Source organism: Microcaecilia unicolor, chromosome 7 (assembly GCF_901765095.1).
Source record: "Microcaecilia unicolor chromosome 7, aMicUni1.1, whole genome shotgun sequence".
NCBI lineage: Eukaryota > Metazoa > Chordata > Amphibia > Gymnophiona > Siphonopidae > Microcaecilia > Microcaecilia unicolor.
Window position 1 is genome coordinate 289,061,509 of NC_044037.1, and position 20,205 is coordinate 289,081,713.

The 20,205-nt window shown below is 43.7% G+C and overlaps 1 protein-coding gene across 4 annotated transcripts in view; it reads right to left on the reverse strand.

The window, feature by feature from the left end:
- Positions 1 to 20,205, reverse strand: part of PTPN4 (protein tyrosine phosphatase non-receptor type 4) — a 340,947-nt gene that overhangs the window by 240,248 nt on the left and 80,494 nt on the right. For all 4 annotated transcript variants that reach the window (XM_030209948.1, XM_030209949.1, XM_030209947.1 and 1 more), the window contains 2 exons: positions 10,502 to 10,544; positions 10,335 to 10,413 (listed from right to left, as the gene is read on the reverse strand). In XM_030209948.1, the coding sequence (XP_030065808.1) occupies positions 10,335 to 10,413; positions 10,502 to 10,544 (122 nt within the window). The remainder of the gene's footprint in view (positions 1 to 10,334; positions 10,414 to 10,501; positions 10,545 to 20,205) is intronic.

Genomic DNA, 20,205 nt, shown 5'->3' on the forward strand with positions numbered 1-20,205 from the left:
AGCGGGCACGTTGAGTAAGCCCAGCAGAGCGCCCCGGGCGATACCTTCTAGCTTCACGGAAGCGAGGTCTGGAGGAGGAGGGAACCACTTGACCCTTGAAAGAAGGCCGCGGCCTATCCTCAGGTAACCGCTGGGGTTTAGCATCCCCCAGGTCTTTAACAATCTTCTCCAACTCCTCTCCAAATAACAGAAGGCCCTGGAAAGGGCAACTTCACCAGCCTTTGCTTAGAGTTCTGAGCAGATCATAGAGGGCATCAACTAAATATGACAAGATCGACTCCATGCGCGGTGCAACCTCAGCGAGGGACTCCGCACCATCCACGGGCTGTTCCACTGCCTGTTGTAACCAAGAAAGGCAGGATTGAGCAGCATAAGAACTGCAAACAGACGCCCTTAACGCTAGGCCCGAAATCTCAAAGGACCGTTTTAGCGCTGATTCCATGCGCCGGTCCTGAATGTCCTTCAGGGCAACCCCTCCCTCTACTGGGAGGGTGGTTTTTTGTCACCGCCGTGACTAAGGCATCCACTTTAGGCATCCCAAAACGGGCCAAGTGCTCCTCACTCAGACGGTAAAGATGCCCCATCACCCTGGCCACTTTCAAGGGCCCCTCGGGGTCAAGCCCACTGAGCAGAAATAAGCTCTTAGATTGAGTCATGCAAAGGAAAGGCACGAGCAGGCTTCTTAGTACTCGCCATCCTCGGATTACCAGAGGAGGCCTCGCCTTGAACAGGGTCATCAATAGAGAGGGCCTGTAAAGCATCAGAGATAAGTGCTGGCAGCTCATCGCGGTGGAAAATCCAAACTACAGTGGGATCATCCGGATCCAGTGGCAAACTGGCACCTTCCTCTGGCTCTTCAGACCACGAAGGCCTGCCAGATCCCTCAGAGTCCCCGCAGCCCGACCACGGGGGGGGGGGGGGGGGGGAGGGGGGTGCGCCACTCTCCGACGGGGAATTTACCCGTCTATGCTTAGCGTGCATCCAACGCTCAGGGGCATCCACATCTGGCATCAGCCCCGGGCCATCATCAGTCGGAGGAGGACCAGGTAGCAACGCAGTGTCAGACACCTGCAGCAGAGCTCTTTTCAGCATGAAGGCTTTATGTAAAATAAGCACAAACTCGGGGGAGAAAAACTCACCCTGACCTCCCGTCTCCGAATTAGGAGCTACGGGGAACGGAGCTCCTCTGGTAGCCTCGGCCCGAGGCACCCCTCTGCTCTCAGACTCCTCTGCAACCGCGGGGGTCGAGCCATGCGGCGCTTCCAAAATGGCGCCCGCTGCCAGCTCCATCGAGTGGGAAGAATCATCGCTCGCCATGCTTGTACTGGCTCTACCGTCTAAACAGCATGTTTTACAGAGCCCTGCTGCTGATCTGCGCTCGCCACAACGGGAACAACGCTTAACTCCCTCAGCAGCCATCGCCGAAAAACGGCGGAATAAAATTAAAAATGGCGACTTCGCGCCAAAATCACCCCAATCGGAACGCCGTCCGCGGGCCCTCCCCGGAGGAGCTGAGTACCGCTCTTACCTCGAAGGACCGAGTCTATGAGCTCCGGTCACGCTGCACAGTCAGGAAAAGCCTCAGAAATAGCAGCGCTGAAAAGCACGCTTTTGTTTTTTTTAAGCTGTGAGGAAAGTTGGAGGCAAACAGCTACAGAGCAACTCCGGAGGCAGAAGAGGGTGGGAAAGGCAGGGAACGGGCGAACATATATGCCTGCATCCAGACAGGGGGAAGGGTAAGGCAGGGAAAGGGCGAACCTATGTGCCTTTAAAGTGGGCTCCACTTAGCCACAACACCCTGCTACAACTGGCAAAAGCACAGGAGCCACCCCAGGCAGAATCTTGAAGAAGCTGAACAAGCTGCGTCTAACCCTGCTGGGAGATAGAGAAATACTGAGAGGCAGATGGAGCTAGCCGTCCTAGAGGCACTATGGTTTTCAGTGTTCTCTATTTCCCCCTGCTGGTAGGTGGACACAACCCATTCGTAATGGATTCATCTGCTGCTGATGATAAGGAAGCGTGCTTTCTTTTTTTTTTAACGCTGTGAGGAAAGTTGGAGGCAGGCAGCAACAGAGGGACTCTGGGAGGCAGAGGGACTCTGGGAGACAGGGGGAATGGGTAAGGCAGGGAATGGACAAACCTATATGCCTTTAAAGTGGGCACCACCAGCCACAACATCCCTGCTCAACTGGCAAAGCACAGGAGCCACCCCAGGCAGTCTGAAATCCAGGAGCTGATCAAGCTACGTCCACACCTGCTGGGAGACAGAGAAAACAATCAAATGAAGAGTGGAAAGTGGACCAATGACTCCAGGGAAACAGGGTTATGAGAGTAAAGAGAATAACTTTATTCACAGACTCGACACAGTTCAAGGGAGTTAAATACACAAAATGGGAGTCCAAAGAGACCGGTCCCTTGAAAATTTACACACGCTGTTTTCTCCTCTATACACCAGAGAGAGATGCCACACTATCTACAGCATATCGCTTAAAGTCTTTATTAAGACTTCTCGGTACCATATTTACCATTAAAGTTTACTTCAAGGATCGATTTAAGACTCCTGAGGCAGGCCTATGGCCAAAACACAGTACTGTGTAGAATCTGTGAATAAAGTTATTCTCTTTACTCTCGTAACCCTGTTTCCCTGGAGTCATTGGTCCACTTCCCACTCTTCATTTGATTGTTTTGACTTTCGTGGGGGTTTGCGTTCATCCACTCCTGTGGATTGCCTGCTCCGGGAGATAGAGAAATACTGAAGGCAGTTTGGGCTAGCCGTCCAAGAGGCACTATGGTTTTTCAGTGTTCTCTATCTCCACCTGCTGATAGGTGGATACAACCCATCAGTTAATGGATTCATCTGCTGCTGATGACAAGGAAGTCCGGTGTATATAAGGCTTTATGGCAATTTTGGAAAATCAAGGGGGTGGAGGCAGTCAAAAATAAATGGGAACAGGACATGGGGGAGAAATTGACCTCTTGGGATCTTTTGACCGCTATTAGGAATATCTCTCGCCTGAGTTGTAATCTTAACTATAGGGAGTGCTGTTTTTGTGTTTATTATAGAGCTTACTTTTCCCAAGTTCAGCTATTTCAGGCGGGGGGTATTCAGTCACCAGCTTGTTTAAAGTGTAAGTTGCTGGATAACACCTTTTTTCATGCGTTTTGGGGTTGCACGGAGATAAAGCATTTTTTGGCGCCGGATTATTAATTACTGTATTTTTCGGACTATAAGACGCACCGGACCATAAGACGCACCTAGGTTTTAGAGGAGGGAAATAGTAAAAAAAATTTTTTTCCTTTTTCCCTCCTCTAAAACCTAGGTGCTCAGGTGCGTCTTGTCCGAATCCCTCCCTCCGAGTTCGGGATCGCCCTCCCCCCGGCCCTGTCACCACTTCTCCCTACTCACGTCACGCGATCTTCCCTGGTGGTCTAGTGACGTCGGGGCAGGAAAGAGCCCCCTCTTTCCTGCCCAGCGCGCTGCTCTCCATCCTCCTGTATGCAGCCTGACGGTGAGATTCAAAATGGCCACCGAGAATTGAAGTCTCGGCGGCCATTTTGAATCTCGCCGAGATCGTCAGGCTGCATACAGGAGAATGGAGAGCAGCGCGCTGGGCAGGAAAGAGGGGGCTCTTTCCTGCCCCGACGTCACTAGACCACCAGGGAAGATCGCGTGACGTGAGTAGGGAGAAGTGGTGACAGGGCCGGAGGTCGGGCGGCCAGCCAGCCAGCCAGCCAGCCAAATCTACCTTCGGACTATAAGACGCACCCCCCATTTTCCTCCCAAAGTTTTGGGGAAAAAAGTGCGTCTTATAGTCCGAAAAATACGGTATATGTCGTCACTTTTTTCATGTAGAATAGCTGGCTGACCACTGCAGCTGGTGCTGGATTGCCCTGGGGACTTTCAGGGGAGAGGAGATAGTTGTTTAGGAAAATGTGTTTACTGGCGAGGAAGTGTATTTTGCAGTCCTGGACCTCTGACTCCCCACCTGAGTTTTGGCATTGGCATAATATGGTACATCTTTTGTTGTCTTGGGAGGCACGAGAAGTAAAGGGATCTTGTAAACGTAAATCCCGGTTTTTGAAGATCTGGAACCCCTATTTGGTCTCTTTGACATGAAGAGGCAGAAGTCTTATTCTGAACCTATTGGGATGAGTTGTCAGCTAGATTTAAGGGGGGAGGGGGGTTGGGGGGTAGAGTTGGTTTAAGTGTTCTCCACCCACAGTTCTGGGAGGTCATAAGAACCCAGTCCTCCTGGGACCGAGGTGGGAGGAGGTGTATAGTAGGGGGGGAGAAAAGGTCTATACGTGGTGGGGGGGGGTAGCTCTTCTAGTGTTAATATTTTATACGGGTTGTTGGCCAGTTTGGCTGGGTTATATTGCTATTACAGTTAAAGGCTTGGGCTGAGTCTAATCCACCCAAGGTTGGGTATGAGGGAGGGGAGAAAATGTTAATTTTTGATGAGTGCTTTAACACATTGTATTAAGGAAGCATGTTCTGAGACTCAGCTTTACAATATTGCAGCTGTTGGTAATGTTTACATGTTGGATTGTCAATAAAAATTGTTGAAACATAAACAATACACCTCTTATTAAACACATAAAATATGCTATAGCCTTTTTACAACAGAAAAAGCCTTCTTAAAATAATGCTTTTAATTGTATACAAATTGTCCCAACTGAATGATAAGCCTTAATTCAATAGGTAAAGAGTTCCACAACAACGGAGCTACAACATAACAAATGTGTCTGGTTCTCTTCCAGCCTCCATCTGACAAATAGATGGCACATCCAAGAGATACCTGTCCTGCGATCTCAATGTCCATAATGGATGATACATTTTTAATAATGAATCAATGGAGATGGGAACATCACTATTTAATTCTTTATGGATTAATCTTAACACCTTAAATTGGATATGTCAATTTATAGAAAGCCAAAGTGGATATACAAGAACGGGGAAATATGGTCAGAATGATCAATCATGTAGCAGAATTTTGAGCTACAGTTGAAGTGAATATTGTGGGACACCTAAATATAATGCATTACAATAGTCAAAATGAACTAAACTCTGGACTATTATATGAAAAACTTTAACATTTAACAGCCCCTTCAAACTATAACATTCTCAATTTAAAAAATACTGTTCTTATAACTAATTTCAAATGAACTTTCATTGATAAACTTGAGTATATAGCGATGGCTATATTCAAACAACCATATTCAAGAAACCTTCAGACAAATGAAGCTACCTCCACAATTCCAACTTCCACCCTTCACATACAAAAAGATCCATTATTTACAGCCAAGCCACAATGTACCATCGTATCTGCTCTGACCCAGGGGACAGAGACAGCCACCTTGAAATCCTGACTGCATCCTTCGAACAGAAAGACTACAACCCCAAAATAATCTGCAAGAATATTGCCTCCTCCCTCAAAACACTCAGGGGAAATCTGCTACAGTACAAAGAAAAGAAAGCCAAAGACAGAATCCCCCTTATAGTGACATACAACCCAGAACTGGAAAAATTAATAAATGACCTCGAGATGGGAGTAAGGAGCTCCGCTCCATCCACGGGCTGTTCCACTGCCTGTTGCAACCAAGCGAGGCAGGCTCGAGCAGCATAACAACTGCACACAGATGCCCGTAAGGCTAGGCCTGAAATCTCAAAGGACAGTTTGATTGCTGATTCCAGACGTCGGTCCTGCATGTCCTTCAGGGCGACCCCTCCCTCTACTGGGAGGGTAGTCTTTTTCGTCACAGCCGTGACTAGGGCATCCACTTTAGGCACAGCCAAGCATGCCAAGTGCTCCTCACTGAGAGAGTATAAGTGCCCCATTGCCCTGGCAACTTTCAAATGCCCCTCAGGGTCAGCCCACTGAGCCGAAATAAGCTCTTGGATTGAGTCATGCAAAGGAAAGGCTCGAGCAGGCTTCTTAGTACCTGCCATCCTCGGATTACCAGAGGAGGCCTCGCCCATCACAGGATCTTCAATAGAGAGGGCCTGTAAGGCATCAGAAATAAGTGCTGGCAGCTCCTCGCAGTGAAAAATCCTAACCGCAGTGGGATCATCTGGATCCAGTGGCAATCCTACACCTTCCTCTGGCTCTTCGGACCACGAAGGCCTGCCAGACCCCTCAGAATCGCCACAGCCCAACCACGGGGGGGAACAGGGGGGTGCGCCACTCTCTGAAGGGGAATTTACCCTTCTGCGCTTGTCTTGCGGCCAACTGTCTGGGGACAAAACGCCTGACGGCAATCCCAGGTCAGTCTCCACCGGAGGGGAACCAGGTAGCAACACAGAGACAGACATCTGCGGCAGAGCTCTTTTTAACATGAACGCTTTATGTAAAAGCAACACAAACTCAGGGGAGAAAGGCTCACCCTGGCCTCCTGGTTCCAATCCGGGGTAAGCAGCTCCTCTGGTAGCCTCCATCCGAGGCTCCCCTCCGGCCTCAGACCCCTCCGCTCCTGCGGGGGTCAAGCCATGTGGCGCATCCAAGATGGCGCCTGCTGCCAGCTCCACCGAGAGGGAAGAAACATCGCTCGCCATGCTCGGGCTGGCCCTGATGTCTGAAGAGCACGATTTACAGGGCCCCGCTGCCCATCTGCGCTTGCCACAATGTAAGCAGCGCTTAACAACCTCCGTAGCCATCGCCGAAAACGGCAGAAAATTTAAAAATGGCGGATTCGCGTCAAAAACATCCCAATCGCGGGCCCTCCCCGGAGGAGCTACAAGACTCTCTTACCTCACCAGACTGAGTCCAAGCGCTCCGGTCGAGCTGCACAAACAGAAGGAAGCCTCAGAATCGCAGTGCTAACAAGCGCGTCGCGGTTTGTTTGTTTGTTTTTTAACGCTGTGAGGAAAGTTAGAGGCAATAGCTACAGAGCCACTCCGGAGGTTCAGGAGAGTGGGAAAGGCAGGGAAAGGACGAACCAATGTGCCTGCATCCACATAGAAGAGTGTGGGAAAGGCAGGGAAAGGGCGAACCTATGTGCCTTTAAAGTGGGCACCACCTGCCACAACACCCCTGCTACCACTGGACAAAGCACAGGAGCCACCCCAGGCAGATTTCTGAAGGAGCTGAATAAGCTGCATCCACCCTGCTGGGGAGATAGAGAATACTGAGAGGCAGATGGAGCTAGCTGGCCAAGAGGCACTATGGTTTTCAGTGCTCTCTATCTCCCCCTGCTGGTAGGTGGACACAACCCATTCGTAATGGATTCATCTGCTTGATGACAAGGAACATAAAAGATCTACAGGCTCTACTCCAGAAGGATGAATTAGTGAAAGAAATACTCCCATCCCCACCAGTGCTGGCCTTCCGACTGCCACCCAACTTAAAACACAAGCTAATTAGAAGTAAGCTCCCAACACAGACTCAAAAAGAAGAGAATGGCACACATCTTTGCAATATATCCAGCTGCAAACTATGCCAAAACATTTCACAGGACCCTAGGGTCATTCACAAAGGAAAAATATTCAACATTAAGGAATCTTTCACGTGCTCATCTTCCAATGTGGCATATATCGTTCAGTGTAAAAAATGCAATGAAGGCTGCTACATTGGAGAAACAAGTCAGATGGTAAAAAAGAGATTTAATTTACATAGACACCATATGAAAAATGCTAGTACCAATAAGGATGTCACCTCTGTGGGGCAGCACTTTATAAACTAGAACACTGTACCAGTGATTTCATGGTAAGAATCCTAAAAGGGAACTTTAAAACAATACAGGAACGTAAGACCTTTGAAGTCAGAATGATTAAATATTTTGATACCCACCAGACAGGACTTAAAGATCTGGGTTTTCTAGCCCATTACAAACCATAAAATTGTACTGCTTTGTCACCCTCCATGCATATCTCCCTGTCCCTCATCCATCCAACTCTTCCTGTCTCTCACCTATCCACCCTCATCCTGTTAAGACTGTCAATGAAATGCTTTGATGTTTCACTTATATATACTATCATCTACCAACATTTGCTTATTTCCGATCTGACGAAAGGCAACCTTCGAAAGCTAATCAAGAAATGTATTAAGCTATGTCCAATAAAAAAAAGGTATCATCTTATTTTCTTTTCCATGTTTTATTTTATTTCTATTGATTACATTGATAAACTTGAATCCATCCAAATACCTAGATATATCAATTTGCCTACAATTGGTATAGAAACTCCATCCATATGAAAAACATTTAGCATAATTATCAATCACTGATCTAGACACTATCATCATCTGAGTCTTTGCAAGGTTCAAAAAGAGAGTTTGCAGACAGCCAGGATCAAATTATTCTAACACAAATGACTTATAACATCTCGGATGGATTTCTCTATAGCTATAAAAATTCTAAGTCATCTCATTAAGATCTGTACTAGACACCCAAGTACCACTGGCACCATATAAAAATTAAACAGAACTGCTGGAAGGACAGCGCCCTGTAGAACATCAGAAGTTCCAGTAAACTAAAAAGACAAAATCAGTATAATAATTCAATATTTTTAAAAAAATGAGCAGAACCAAGGGCCCTGTTTACTAAGGCGCGCTAGCATTTTTAGTGCGTGCTAACGATAGAGACACCCATATATTTCTATAGGTGTCTCTAGCATTAGCGCGGGCTAGAAACAATAGTGCACCTCTAGCGCAGCTTAGTAAACAGAGACCCAAGATAGCACACAGGCAGCTATCCCCCCCGGCTATCATGGAGTGGAGGAGTGGCCTAGTGGTTAGGATGGTGGACTTTGGTCCTGGGGAACTGAGGAACTGAGTTCAATTCCCACTTCAAGCACAGGCAGCTCCTTGTGACTCTGGGCAAGTCACTTAACCCTCCATTGCCCCAAGTAAGCCGCATTGAGCCTGCCATGAGTGGGAAAGCGCGGGGTACAAATGTAACAAAAATAAAATAGATACTATTGGAGATTCTAGATGGAATGTTGCTACTAGTGGAGATTCTACATGGAATGTTGCTACTATTGGAGATTCTACATGGAATGTTGCTATTCCACTAGCAACATTCCATGTAGAAGGCTGCACAGGCTTCTGTTTCTGTGAGTCTGACGTCCTGCACGTACGTGCAGGACGTCAGACTCACAGAAGCAGAAGCCTGCGCGGCCACATTGGTTTATCTACAAGGGCCGACTTCTACACTAGTGGAATAGCAACATTCCATGTAGAATCTCAAATAGTAGCAACAGTGGAGGAGTGGCCTAGTGGTTAGGGTGGTGGACTTTGGTCCTGGGGAACTGAGGAACTGAGTTCAATTCCCACTTCAAGCACAGGCAGCTCCTTGTGACTCTGGGCAAGTCACTTAACCCTCCATTGCCCCAAGTAAGCCGCATTGAGCCTGCCATGAGTGGGAAAGTGCGGGGTACAAATGTAACAAAAAATAAATAAATAAATCACTCCTTTCAGAATGAAATAACTATCTTTCGCAAATCTCTGAAAACATATTTCTTTAACAAAGCCTACAATGAGAACCGACAACCTCACTAATCCACCTCAGCAACCCACTCAGTTATGAAAGCCCACCTTATACATCTATCCTAATCACTCCCTTCCCCTCTTCGCTCTTCCCTCACTTAATCTCTGCACAACATTAACTGTATCTAATATCCTGTAATGACAGTGTTAACAAAACTATGTAAGCCACATTGAGCCTGCAAATAGGTGGGAAAATGTGGGATTCAAATGCAATAAATAAATAAATAAATTTGTAACAATGGCTACTTGGACACCAACTTTCAGTAGTGTGTCATACCCACTTGAAGGTTTTCACACTCTGATGTCTTCTGTCACTCAGAGTCTCAGTGCCCAATTTCCAAAAGCCATTTAGCCAGATAAGATGGCATTTATTGATACCTGTTAATTTCCTTTCCTTGAAAAGGAAATGGACTATTTGGAAACTGCCCGCCATCTCTGAAAGTAAAATTGTGTGCCAATTGTGTTCTTTGAGTTAATATGATCTTAGTACCAATTATTTTACTTTGACTGCAGGTGCTCTTTACTGCCCCGAGCAACCACCTAGTCTGCCTACTGTTAAGCCACCCTGAGCCTTGTCATCTTCAGCTGGTTTCTTACAAGACAAATACAAGCACCATGGCTGGGGAGGCTGTTGTGTATTCCAGTCTCCCCATACTCATTGAAATTTGAATTTTAGCCAGGTCCTTCAATGCAGGTCATGCCAGCCTTCTTGGACACAACCTTGTTGTTATACTACTGTTTAAAACAAGATATTCAGATTGAGAGGTTATAAGTTCAAATAAATAAAAAATAAAAATACACATCCTACAGCTAAATCTTACAAACTTTTAGTAAAACCACAGTTCTACCTACCTTGTATATTCTTCCTGTAGCTTATTAGGATCGCCAACACAGAACTTTACTCTGAAATTCAAACTGTACGGAGACCCTCCTAAAATGAACAACATTAGCTCTAATTAGTTTACTTACAATTATTTATCAGCACAAATTAGATATAAACAGAGTAAATATTTACTTACTTTTCAATTGCTTCCTTATTGGTTTGTTTGGATCCAGCCACCTCTGTAAAAACAAATATTAAGTTAATAAAGCTACAAAAATAGCCTCTTTTACAAAATAGAAATGATGGTTCATATTCCACAAGCCCAAATACTGATTGTATTTTATGTCCAGTGGCACAAACAAAAAAGATACAAATAGATCTAAGTGTGTGAGAGAGAGAGATGGTTTGTACCAAAGGCAATGAAGGATGTAAATTATTTGCCCAACCTCCCTGGTTGTCAGCCCACTGCTCTAACCACTAGATCTCTCCATTCAAAGCATGTGTTTCCACAGTCACCACCATTCACTCAGACGATGCTGTGGCTTCCACATGCTACTTCTGAATAGTGTTGTTCAAAGAACCTAAGTAAAAGTAACAATAAATGTATAATTTAATACATTAGTAAAAGTACAAAGAAAAACACATTAAAACATTTAAGAAAAAGTAAATAAGGTATTGCCTAATATAATACTACTTTTTGAGTAAAAAGCAAAAGTATCACAACTACGATGAATGCAAGTATAGTTAATGTTTTTATCCCAATAAATTTACTGCTCTGCAATTCAATCCACTTTGCTTTTAGGAAAACTACATTTTTGAAAATGATTGTCACTCATGTGAGTGTGCTTGTGAGTCATTAATCCAGCACAGCTATAAAAGGTGTTCAACAACTGCAGTAGGAGTCTGATAAAAATGTTCTTTAAAATCAGTTCAGGCTGCAATATTACCGATATCTTCTGACTTGATCTGCAGGTATTTATCAAGGGAATCTTTATCTGAAACACTTTGACTTCTGTATAGCAATGAGTGATGCATGTGGGTAAGAGGAACCCGAATTATAGCTACGTCTTGCAAGGTTCCGCGTTAGGAGTTACGGATCAAGAAAGGGATCTGGGTGTCGTCGTCGATGATACGCTGAAACCTTCTGCTCAGTGTGCTGCTGCGGCTAGGAAAGCAAATAGAATGTTGGGTGTTATTAGGAAGGGTATGGAGTCCAGGTGTGCGGATGTTATAATGCCGTTGTATCGCTCCATGGTGCGACCGCACCTGGAGTATTGTGTTCAGTACTGGTCTCCGTATCTCAAAAAAGATATAGTAGAATTGGAAAAGGTACAGCGAAGGGCGACGAAAATGATAGTGGGGATGGGACGACTTTCCTATGAAGAGAGGCTGAGAAGGCTAGGGCTTTTCAGCTTGGAGAAGAGACGGCTGAGGGGAGATATGATAGAAGTGTATAAAATAATGAGTGGAATGGATCGGGTGGATGTGAAGCGACTGTTCACGCTATCCAAAAATACTAGGACTAGAGGGCATGAGTTGAAGCTACAGTGTGGTAAATTTAAAACGAATCGGAGAAAATTTTTCTTCACCCAACGTGTAATTAGACTCTGGAATTCGTTGCCGGAGAACGTGGTACGGGCGGTTAGCTTGACGGAGTTTAAAAAGGGGTTAGATAGATTCCTAAAGGACAAGTCCATAGACCGCTATTAAATGGACTTGGAAAAATTCCGCATTTTTAGGTATAACTTGTCTGGAATGTTTTTACGTTTGGGGAGCGTGCCAGGTGCCCTTGACCTGGATTGGCCACTGTCGGTGACAGGATGCTGGGCTAGATGGACCTTTGGTCTTTCCCAGTATGGCACTACTTATGTACTTATGTACTTATGTACTTTACTATCACAATTGTCATTATCATCTTTATCTTCATCATTATCGTCATGCTGTCCTATTACAAAGTTGGGATCATCATCTATTGTTGTTCTAACAATTTTCTGTCTAATGGCAAACACTGGTATAGCAAAGAGAGGCAACAAAGTACAAACAAAAGATCAAACAAAGAAAACAGCATCAAGGGCCTTAAAAGGGACACAATTCTTTAATTATAAACTTTGATAAAAACAGTCATTGGAAAAAGACCCAACACGGAACGTGTTTTGGTGCTCCGCACCTGCATCAGGGATCACAATAATGACGGGGAAAATATTTGTAGACTAACTCGAAACAGCTGATAGTTGTCAGATATGTCTACAGTATATATTCCTCCGCATATTCGGAAAAACAGTACTCATAAGATACAGAGCTAGCGCTCTCTTTCGATACTGGTGTCTGATAGACGATATTGGTTTTTCATCTATCGGACACCAATATCCAAACTGTCGAGGACGGAATGCGTTTACAGATTCCACATGTGATTGAAGTTAAGAAAAAACAACACTCTCCAGGAGCTTGGATAAGAATGGCAAAATTACAAATAGGGTGATAATTACTTGGGACCGCAGAATCTAGCCTTTTACAAAATTGGATGGAGGGTCACTGCCTTAAATTGAGTGGAGACAACACCCGAGGATAAACTGTGTGAAACTAGAGTACATAAACGGAAGAAGTCCAAGGGATGGCAGCCTATGTCAACTAGATAGTATAGGATCAAGGTTACATGTGGTAGAATTTAGCTTAGAAATAATTTTAGAAAAATAATCAAATGATGGAAGATCAAAAGCTGATAACAAATGAACTTTAATGAAGTACCACAAAACTTTTCCACAGACATGGGAGAAAAGGAAGATTGAAGTGTGTGCATCTTAGTAGAAAAGTAATTCGCCGAAGTATCTTGGGACGGCAGACAACTATGATCAGCAGAATGGGGACATTGAGTAATCCTGGAAAAAATAGAGCAGCTGTTTAGTGAAATTTGGAGCAGTCTTAACCAGTCTGGTGACATACCTTTTCTTAGTAGTGCGTAACTGGACTGAATAATGCTGCTGGATGGATTTACAAGACTAAGTTGTCTCAGGGGTTTGATGTTTTCACCAAAGATTCTTCGCATAACATACCTGGTGTCTAAGTAAACTCAAGCTATAATGGAACCTGGGTTGATGATAACAAATAGGATTCTTAATAAATTGGAGTGGTACTACTGTCTTTCTTCTGTGTTTGTACAGCGCTGCGTACACTTTGTAGCGCTCTAGAAATGTTAAATAGTAGTAGTAAATAGTACTACTGAATCCAAAGCCTCACCTAGTCCCAAAGCTAAAGTTTACCCTCCAGTGAGACAGGATGGATTGACTTGATGTAGAGTTTGGTCCAATAATCCAGAGCAATTTGGTTAGAGGACTCTAAGGCAACTGATAGCATGAAGGGAAAAAATGATCTGACCAAGAGATTGGAGTAGATTGCAGGGCAAACATAGTAAGAGGTGAAGGGTCTCATAAAATAACAAGATCTAGAGTGTGGCCTACAGAATGGGTAGGAAAGTCTATGTGCGGTTCAAGATCTTTCAGCAGACATAAAGAAGCAGCTCTGGGGTAATTGGGATTATCTCCATATGTATTAAAGTTTCCCAGGACAACAAGATTAGCCAATTTTGTAGAGGCAACTGCTATGGTCTAGTATATCAAGTTCCATTCTTGACTCCTTAAGGAGAGTAGATATCATATGAAATGATGGTTTAGAGGTTAACTTCAATCAATAGTAGCTCTGAGTAGGGGAAGTCACAAACAGAAAGTTCTTTAACAACTAGGGAACTGGAATAGATAATTGCAATTCCACTCCCAATCCTTACTTAATCTGGAGGAGGAGATGGCGGTACAATTTTGCAATAGGATTCCTCACCTTAGGGAGCCAGGTTTCAACCGTCCTTCCTTGTTAAAAATATTGTTTAAAAATTGTACAGCGCTGCATGACCCTAGTAGCGCTTTAGAAATGTTAAGTAGTAGTAGAATGTCAGAATGGGAAATGAATACTAAATCCTCTAATAGCTCTGGTTTTTTGATTCCCACTGCAGCTCCTTGTGACTGTGGGCAAGTCACTGAACCCTCCATTGCCCCAGGCACAAAATAAGTATGTGTATTACTACTACTACTTAACATTTCTAAAGCGCTACTAGGGTTACACAGCGCTGTACAATTTAACATAAAAGGACAGGCACTGCTCAAAGAACTTACAATCTAAAGGACAAGTGAGTAGACAATACGATAGGGGCAGTCAAATTGGGGCAGTCTGGATATCCTGAAGGTAAGAGTTAGATGCCGAAGGCAGCATTGAAGAGGTGGGCTTTAAGCAGAGACTTGAAGATGGGAAGGGAGGGGGCTTGACGTAAGGGCTCAGGAAGGTTGTTCCAGGTATAGGGTGAGGCGAGGCAGAATGGGCGGAGCCTAGAGTTGGCAGTGGTGGAGAAGGGTACTGAGAGGATATGTAAACCGCTTTGAATGTAGTTGCAAAATACCACAGAAAGACGGTATATTGTCCCATTTCTCTTTCCTAAGAGAACAACAGTTTAGGAGTCCGAAGAAAATATGAGAGACAGATGATAAACTAGATGGAGAACCAGAACACATTGTAAGATTACTAACCTGTTGTTGTCAAAATGTTTTTAGCAGGAGGTGGGCGGTCCACCCACAAAACTGGGATCAGGTGGGCGCATTCTGCACCAGAATTACAACCTTCAAATAGGTTACAGAAATGTAAAAGAAAAAAAGAAAAGTGAACGGATCCTGAGGACTAAGAGTCTATCGTTAGACACCATAACATGTAAAAACAGGCTCAAAATACAAACTAAATCTGAATAAAAGGAAAAATAATGAAACCGCCCTGCATTGCACGCCTCAAGTAGGGGTACAACGTGCTCCTTCAGTCTGCACCCATGGCATGCACAGCAGAAGAACGAAACACCGCAGTTAGCAAACTTAAATAATCACTTCTTTCGAGTTCTAGCAATGACAAGGGAGTCACATGACAGTGGATCTTGTCTCCTACTGTATGGCACAACTTTTCAGTAAAGATGTCATTGCAAGATGAAGGAGAGGGCCCTGAGTGTGGACACTAGAAAGCCAACAGAAATCTGCTACAGAAGCCTTCTATAGAGGGTAGAAGGAATATTGGAATTCAGTGATCAGGAGAATACAGCTATGAGTATGCTGTGGGATACAGGGAAAGCTGTCACGGGGGAAATTCAGATCTTCCAGGTCTCAAGATATAAAAAGAAAAGAGGAGGAACTGAAGAGCCTTTGAGGAACTGGAGGGGCTGCAAAATCAACATATGTTAAAGAAAGAAACGAGGGCGCTTAGGAGAACATTCGAAGTTAAGACCATAACAGAAGCATTAGAGACAGAGAATACAGTATTAGCGTGTCTTACAAAAAGATAACACCTAGAGCGTGGGAATAAAGTTACCATGGCAACTGAAAGCACAAAGGAAGGCCAGATTGGTAAAACGAAGTGGTCAAGGTCCATGGGAGGAGGCGATGGCTAGAAGAAATAGACATAACAATCGCTTTCAAGAAATTCTATTAAGTACTCTATAGCTCTGAAAGCAACTGCAGTGCAGAAGAGTTCAACCACTATTTATCACCCACTCACCTTTCTTGCTTAAAAGACAGCCAGAAAGAATAACCTTGCCACCCAGTTCAGCTGAAGTAGGGAAGGTAATTAAAGCCCTCCCAAAGGACAAGGCCACAGGGGAAGATACCTTAGTTCAAAAACTGCTCCTGTGTGGCAAGGCTCTTTCAGGGGTTTCTAAAAGGTCAGGTACTGCCTCAATTTATGTACAGGGCAAAGAAAGGAAAACAAGAAAAGCAGTAGTTATCACCCGATGGTCCTTCTAAACTGTTTCACCTCAACAAAACCCAAAATGGAAAATAATATAGTACAAAACAAAAAATTTTCCAACGCTTCCCACTCAAGTGGGAAAACAATATACCCAAATACAAATATTTTAGTGTATAAGTGGTGTTTCTCAGTTTATAATACCGTGGCATTCTGTCCTTGGTAAATCAGAGTATATTGTATAGAAAGCCTACTGGGCTATCATTTCAGTTCTCCATGCCACCCTCAAGCTCACCACAATTTAACGGAAGTCAAACGTGATGTGCAAGTGTTAACAAAAATCAGAACCGTCACTCAACTGCAATTAAACACCAGAGAGTACTTAAAGGTCCCCAAATAATGGCAGAATATACTCACAATTTGTGGAACAGCATACAGTCCACAGTTTCTTTGAAGATTTCAATGCCATTAATCAAAATCAAAAGTGACTTATCTGTCACAAGCCTGGAGGTTCGTCAGCTGACTTTAAAGGAACTCTTCCAGTTGTCGCTACAGTTCTGTGCGCTTGCAAAATGGCGAGGGCAGTGGAAATGCCATCCTGACTTGCTGTCTGATTTCCAGAATTGTCCAATATTGCAGGAGAAGGAAAGAGGGACTGACGCTTCCTTCCATATTCCTTGCCTTAATCTGTGGCATGAAGATATTTGCTAAGGTACTTGCAAAACAGATCGGAAGAGGTCATTTCCCTCTTGGGCCACCATGATCAAACTAGTTATATAAAAGGGTAGACAGACAGGCTCTGTAGAAGAACCCAACAAGTGCAATCTTAGTGAATGGAATTCATCAGAGGCATTTTCCCTATATAGAGGGATGAGGCAAGGCTGTTCATAATCCCTTCTAATATTTGTCTAGGCTATTGAAACGCTTACAACCCTGTGATACAGCCCATAGTAGTGGGAGCAGATTCACATAAACTGTTATACATGGATGATACTTTGATCTGCATAAAGGATCTGTTGAATTCAGTGGCACCTTTAATTAGAGAGCTTGACCACCGAAGAGAAGAGCCTCCTTTTTTTTTTTCAATTTGCAGAAGCAAAACATCCCAAGAACTTTCCAGTCACAGCAATGGAGACCAGACCACTACTTAGGTATATACTTGTCTGTACAACAGCAGGACTTATTTCAATTGAACTACAGGAGACTCACAGGGAAATTTGAGATGAATTAAAAAGATGGGGGAACCTGACGGTCAGTTGGATGGATCAAGTGTTTATAAAATGATGGATCTCCCAAATTTTTTTTTATTTCTGTTCTCCCATCTTCCTATTCATATAGGTTTAAGAATGGGAAGAGATGATGAGCCACTTTATATGTGCAAGGAACAGAACTAGATTCAGTTGAAGCTGGTTGATGCAAAAGAAAAAGAATGAGAGGTTTGGGTGTCCTATTCTTGAGTTGCATTATAAATCAGAAGTACTGCAAACTTTGAAGAAGTATTATGATAGGCTGAAAGAGTCCCACTGAGTCAGGGTGGAACAGTAGTTCCTGAGACAGGACTCTGTAGAGGTGAAGGGAAGCAAGTTCTTGTGCACCCATTTTAATCATAGTCGCTGCTAAAGTGTGGAGGGAAGTTAGAAGCAAAATTGGGATTGAAGGAAAAATGTTTCCCACATGCAGAATAAGGGACAATGTCCCCCTTCCCATCCCAGGATATAAAAGTCTTGAGAGAGACTGGAGGAGACGTCTCAGGCACTTGAAGGAGTTGATGGACCAGGGCCACCCAATATTGATGCCAGAGCTGGATGGCCTGCTGGATGTTAGCATACCTTTTTTCTAGTACTTCCAGCTTAGATTCATTCTAGAGGGTGATGATGTTTGAGACAATGAAGAGGCATAAAGTGCAAAAGAAAGGCAGAATTAAGTGTGATATTAGAGATTTATTTGGAGGCACATAAATGCTCTTTTGCAACAAATTAGAAGCAGTTCATTTTCAAAGCACTTAGACTTACAAAGTTCCATAGGTTACTACAATGGGCATTTTCGATAGTACGCCTAAGTCAGTCGGACTTTGGACTTTTTGCACTAAACTTACCAAATCCGAATAGGAAATACTCCCATTTTCAAAAAAGAAAACCATTTTATCTATTTTTCTGAAGATACCATTTCGAACAAGGTTTTGTGCTTTGTGCGTTTTTCTTTTCAAGCCATTTTTGGGGAAAAAAACGCACAAAATCAAGTCATTGGGATGCAGGAGGGGCCAGCATTTTAGGAGACTGGTCCCCAAGACATCCCAGGAGAGCAATGGGGCACCCTAGGGGCCACTGCTGTGGACTTCATATAAATGCTCCCAGGTACACATTTCTCTGTTTACCCCTTATCCTGTCTTCTGAGCCCTCATAAACCCACCCAAAACCCACTGCCCCCAACTACACACCACTACAATAGCCCTTATAGGTGAAGGGGGCACCTGTATGTGGAGGGTTTGGGTGAGTTTTGGGAGCCTGACACTTTTCTCCACAAGTGTAACAGGTAGGGTGAGGTATGGGCCTGGGTCCACTTGTCTAGAGTGCACTGCACCTACCATTCCACTACTCCAGGAACCTGCATGCTGCTTTGGCAGACCTGGCTATAACATCCAAGGCTGCCAAAGGTTGGCGAGCAATTTTTCTATCCACATTTTCGGGTGGTCATCTGGTCTTTTAGGGCACCTTTTTGTCTCTTATTATTAAAAACAGGTCTAGACCCAAGCATTTAGATTTTTGCCTGGGACATTTTTGTTTGGTGCCATTACGTCTGTAAAAACATCCAAGTGTTAAGCACACCCTAAGCACGCCTTAATCCTGCTTCTGCAACGCCCTCGGCATGCCTCATTGTGATTTGGACACATTACAAACAAAATGCATAGATAAATACCTGCAAAACAGATTTCAAAAATACCAATTTGAATGTTTTGAGAAGAAATATATCCAAATGCTGCTTTATGACACTTTTTAGACATTTTTCCCTTTTGAAAATGAGCCCCTATGCAACTTTGTAAATACAAGTGCTTTGAAAATACGCCTATTTATGTTATCCCTATGAAGCCTGTGAAAAAGGATAAAAGTGGAAGTGCCATTTGTTGGAGAGGATGTTCAGAAAAAGGCTCATATAAACGCATATGATAAGATAGTAAATACCTAACTTACTTTTGAGGTTTGGGGCTTCATAGAAAGGCGGGCATAATTAAAGGTGAAGAAGAGCTATAAGTACAGTATGCAGGGGATGGGAAGAGTATTGCATGAACAGTGTTAACATCATACCTATGTATGCTGAAGGTTCTAATTTTTTTGTTATTTTTGTTACATTTGTACCCCGCGCTTTCCCACTCATGGTAGGCTCAATGCGGCTTACATATTATGTACAGGTACTTATTTGTACCTGGGTCAATGGAGGGTTTTAAGTGACTTGCCCAGAGTCACAAGGAGCTGCCGGTGCCTGAAGTGAGAATCAGTTCCCCAGGACCAGAGTCCACCACCCTAATCACTAGGCCACAATGCGCGCCTACCAAGACATTTCATTTGTATTGTGGTGACATCATCAATATCATATCTACATTATATGAATGTTCTTCCATGCTATTACAGTATATTAATATTCTGTTTGCATTATTTCTGTAATACGATGTTTTACTGTGCTGTTTACATTTCTTACACTGTTTCATGTTAGTCCTATTACTAGAATTCAATTTGCCATTTCTAAGTTTACCTCACTGACTGTATTCATGATTACTTTGTTCATTTTACTATTGTTTATATTGTTAACAGTTTTCTGTCAAGCTATATACCAAGTTGGGTGAATCTTCATAAAGATGGTTAATAAATCCAAATAATTAAATAAGGGTGCCCATATTAGATCTAGGCATCTTGTGTCCAATCTAGTATTAGCCAAAAGATGGCGACAGAATGTAGATGGAGAAGTAGATTTGCTTCCACAACAGAGAATTGGACTGATATGGTGGAAATTTATAAGGTATGATGACCAACTTGGATGCATAGGGGGAAGCCAGATAATCGAAGTGTAGTTTGGTCCCCCTGAGCAACTAGTGGACTAAGTATAACTTAACTCAGCATGGAAAACAACAAAGTTAATTGAACAGTG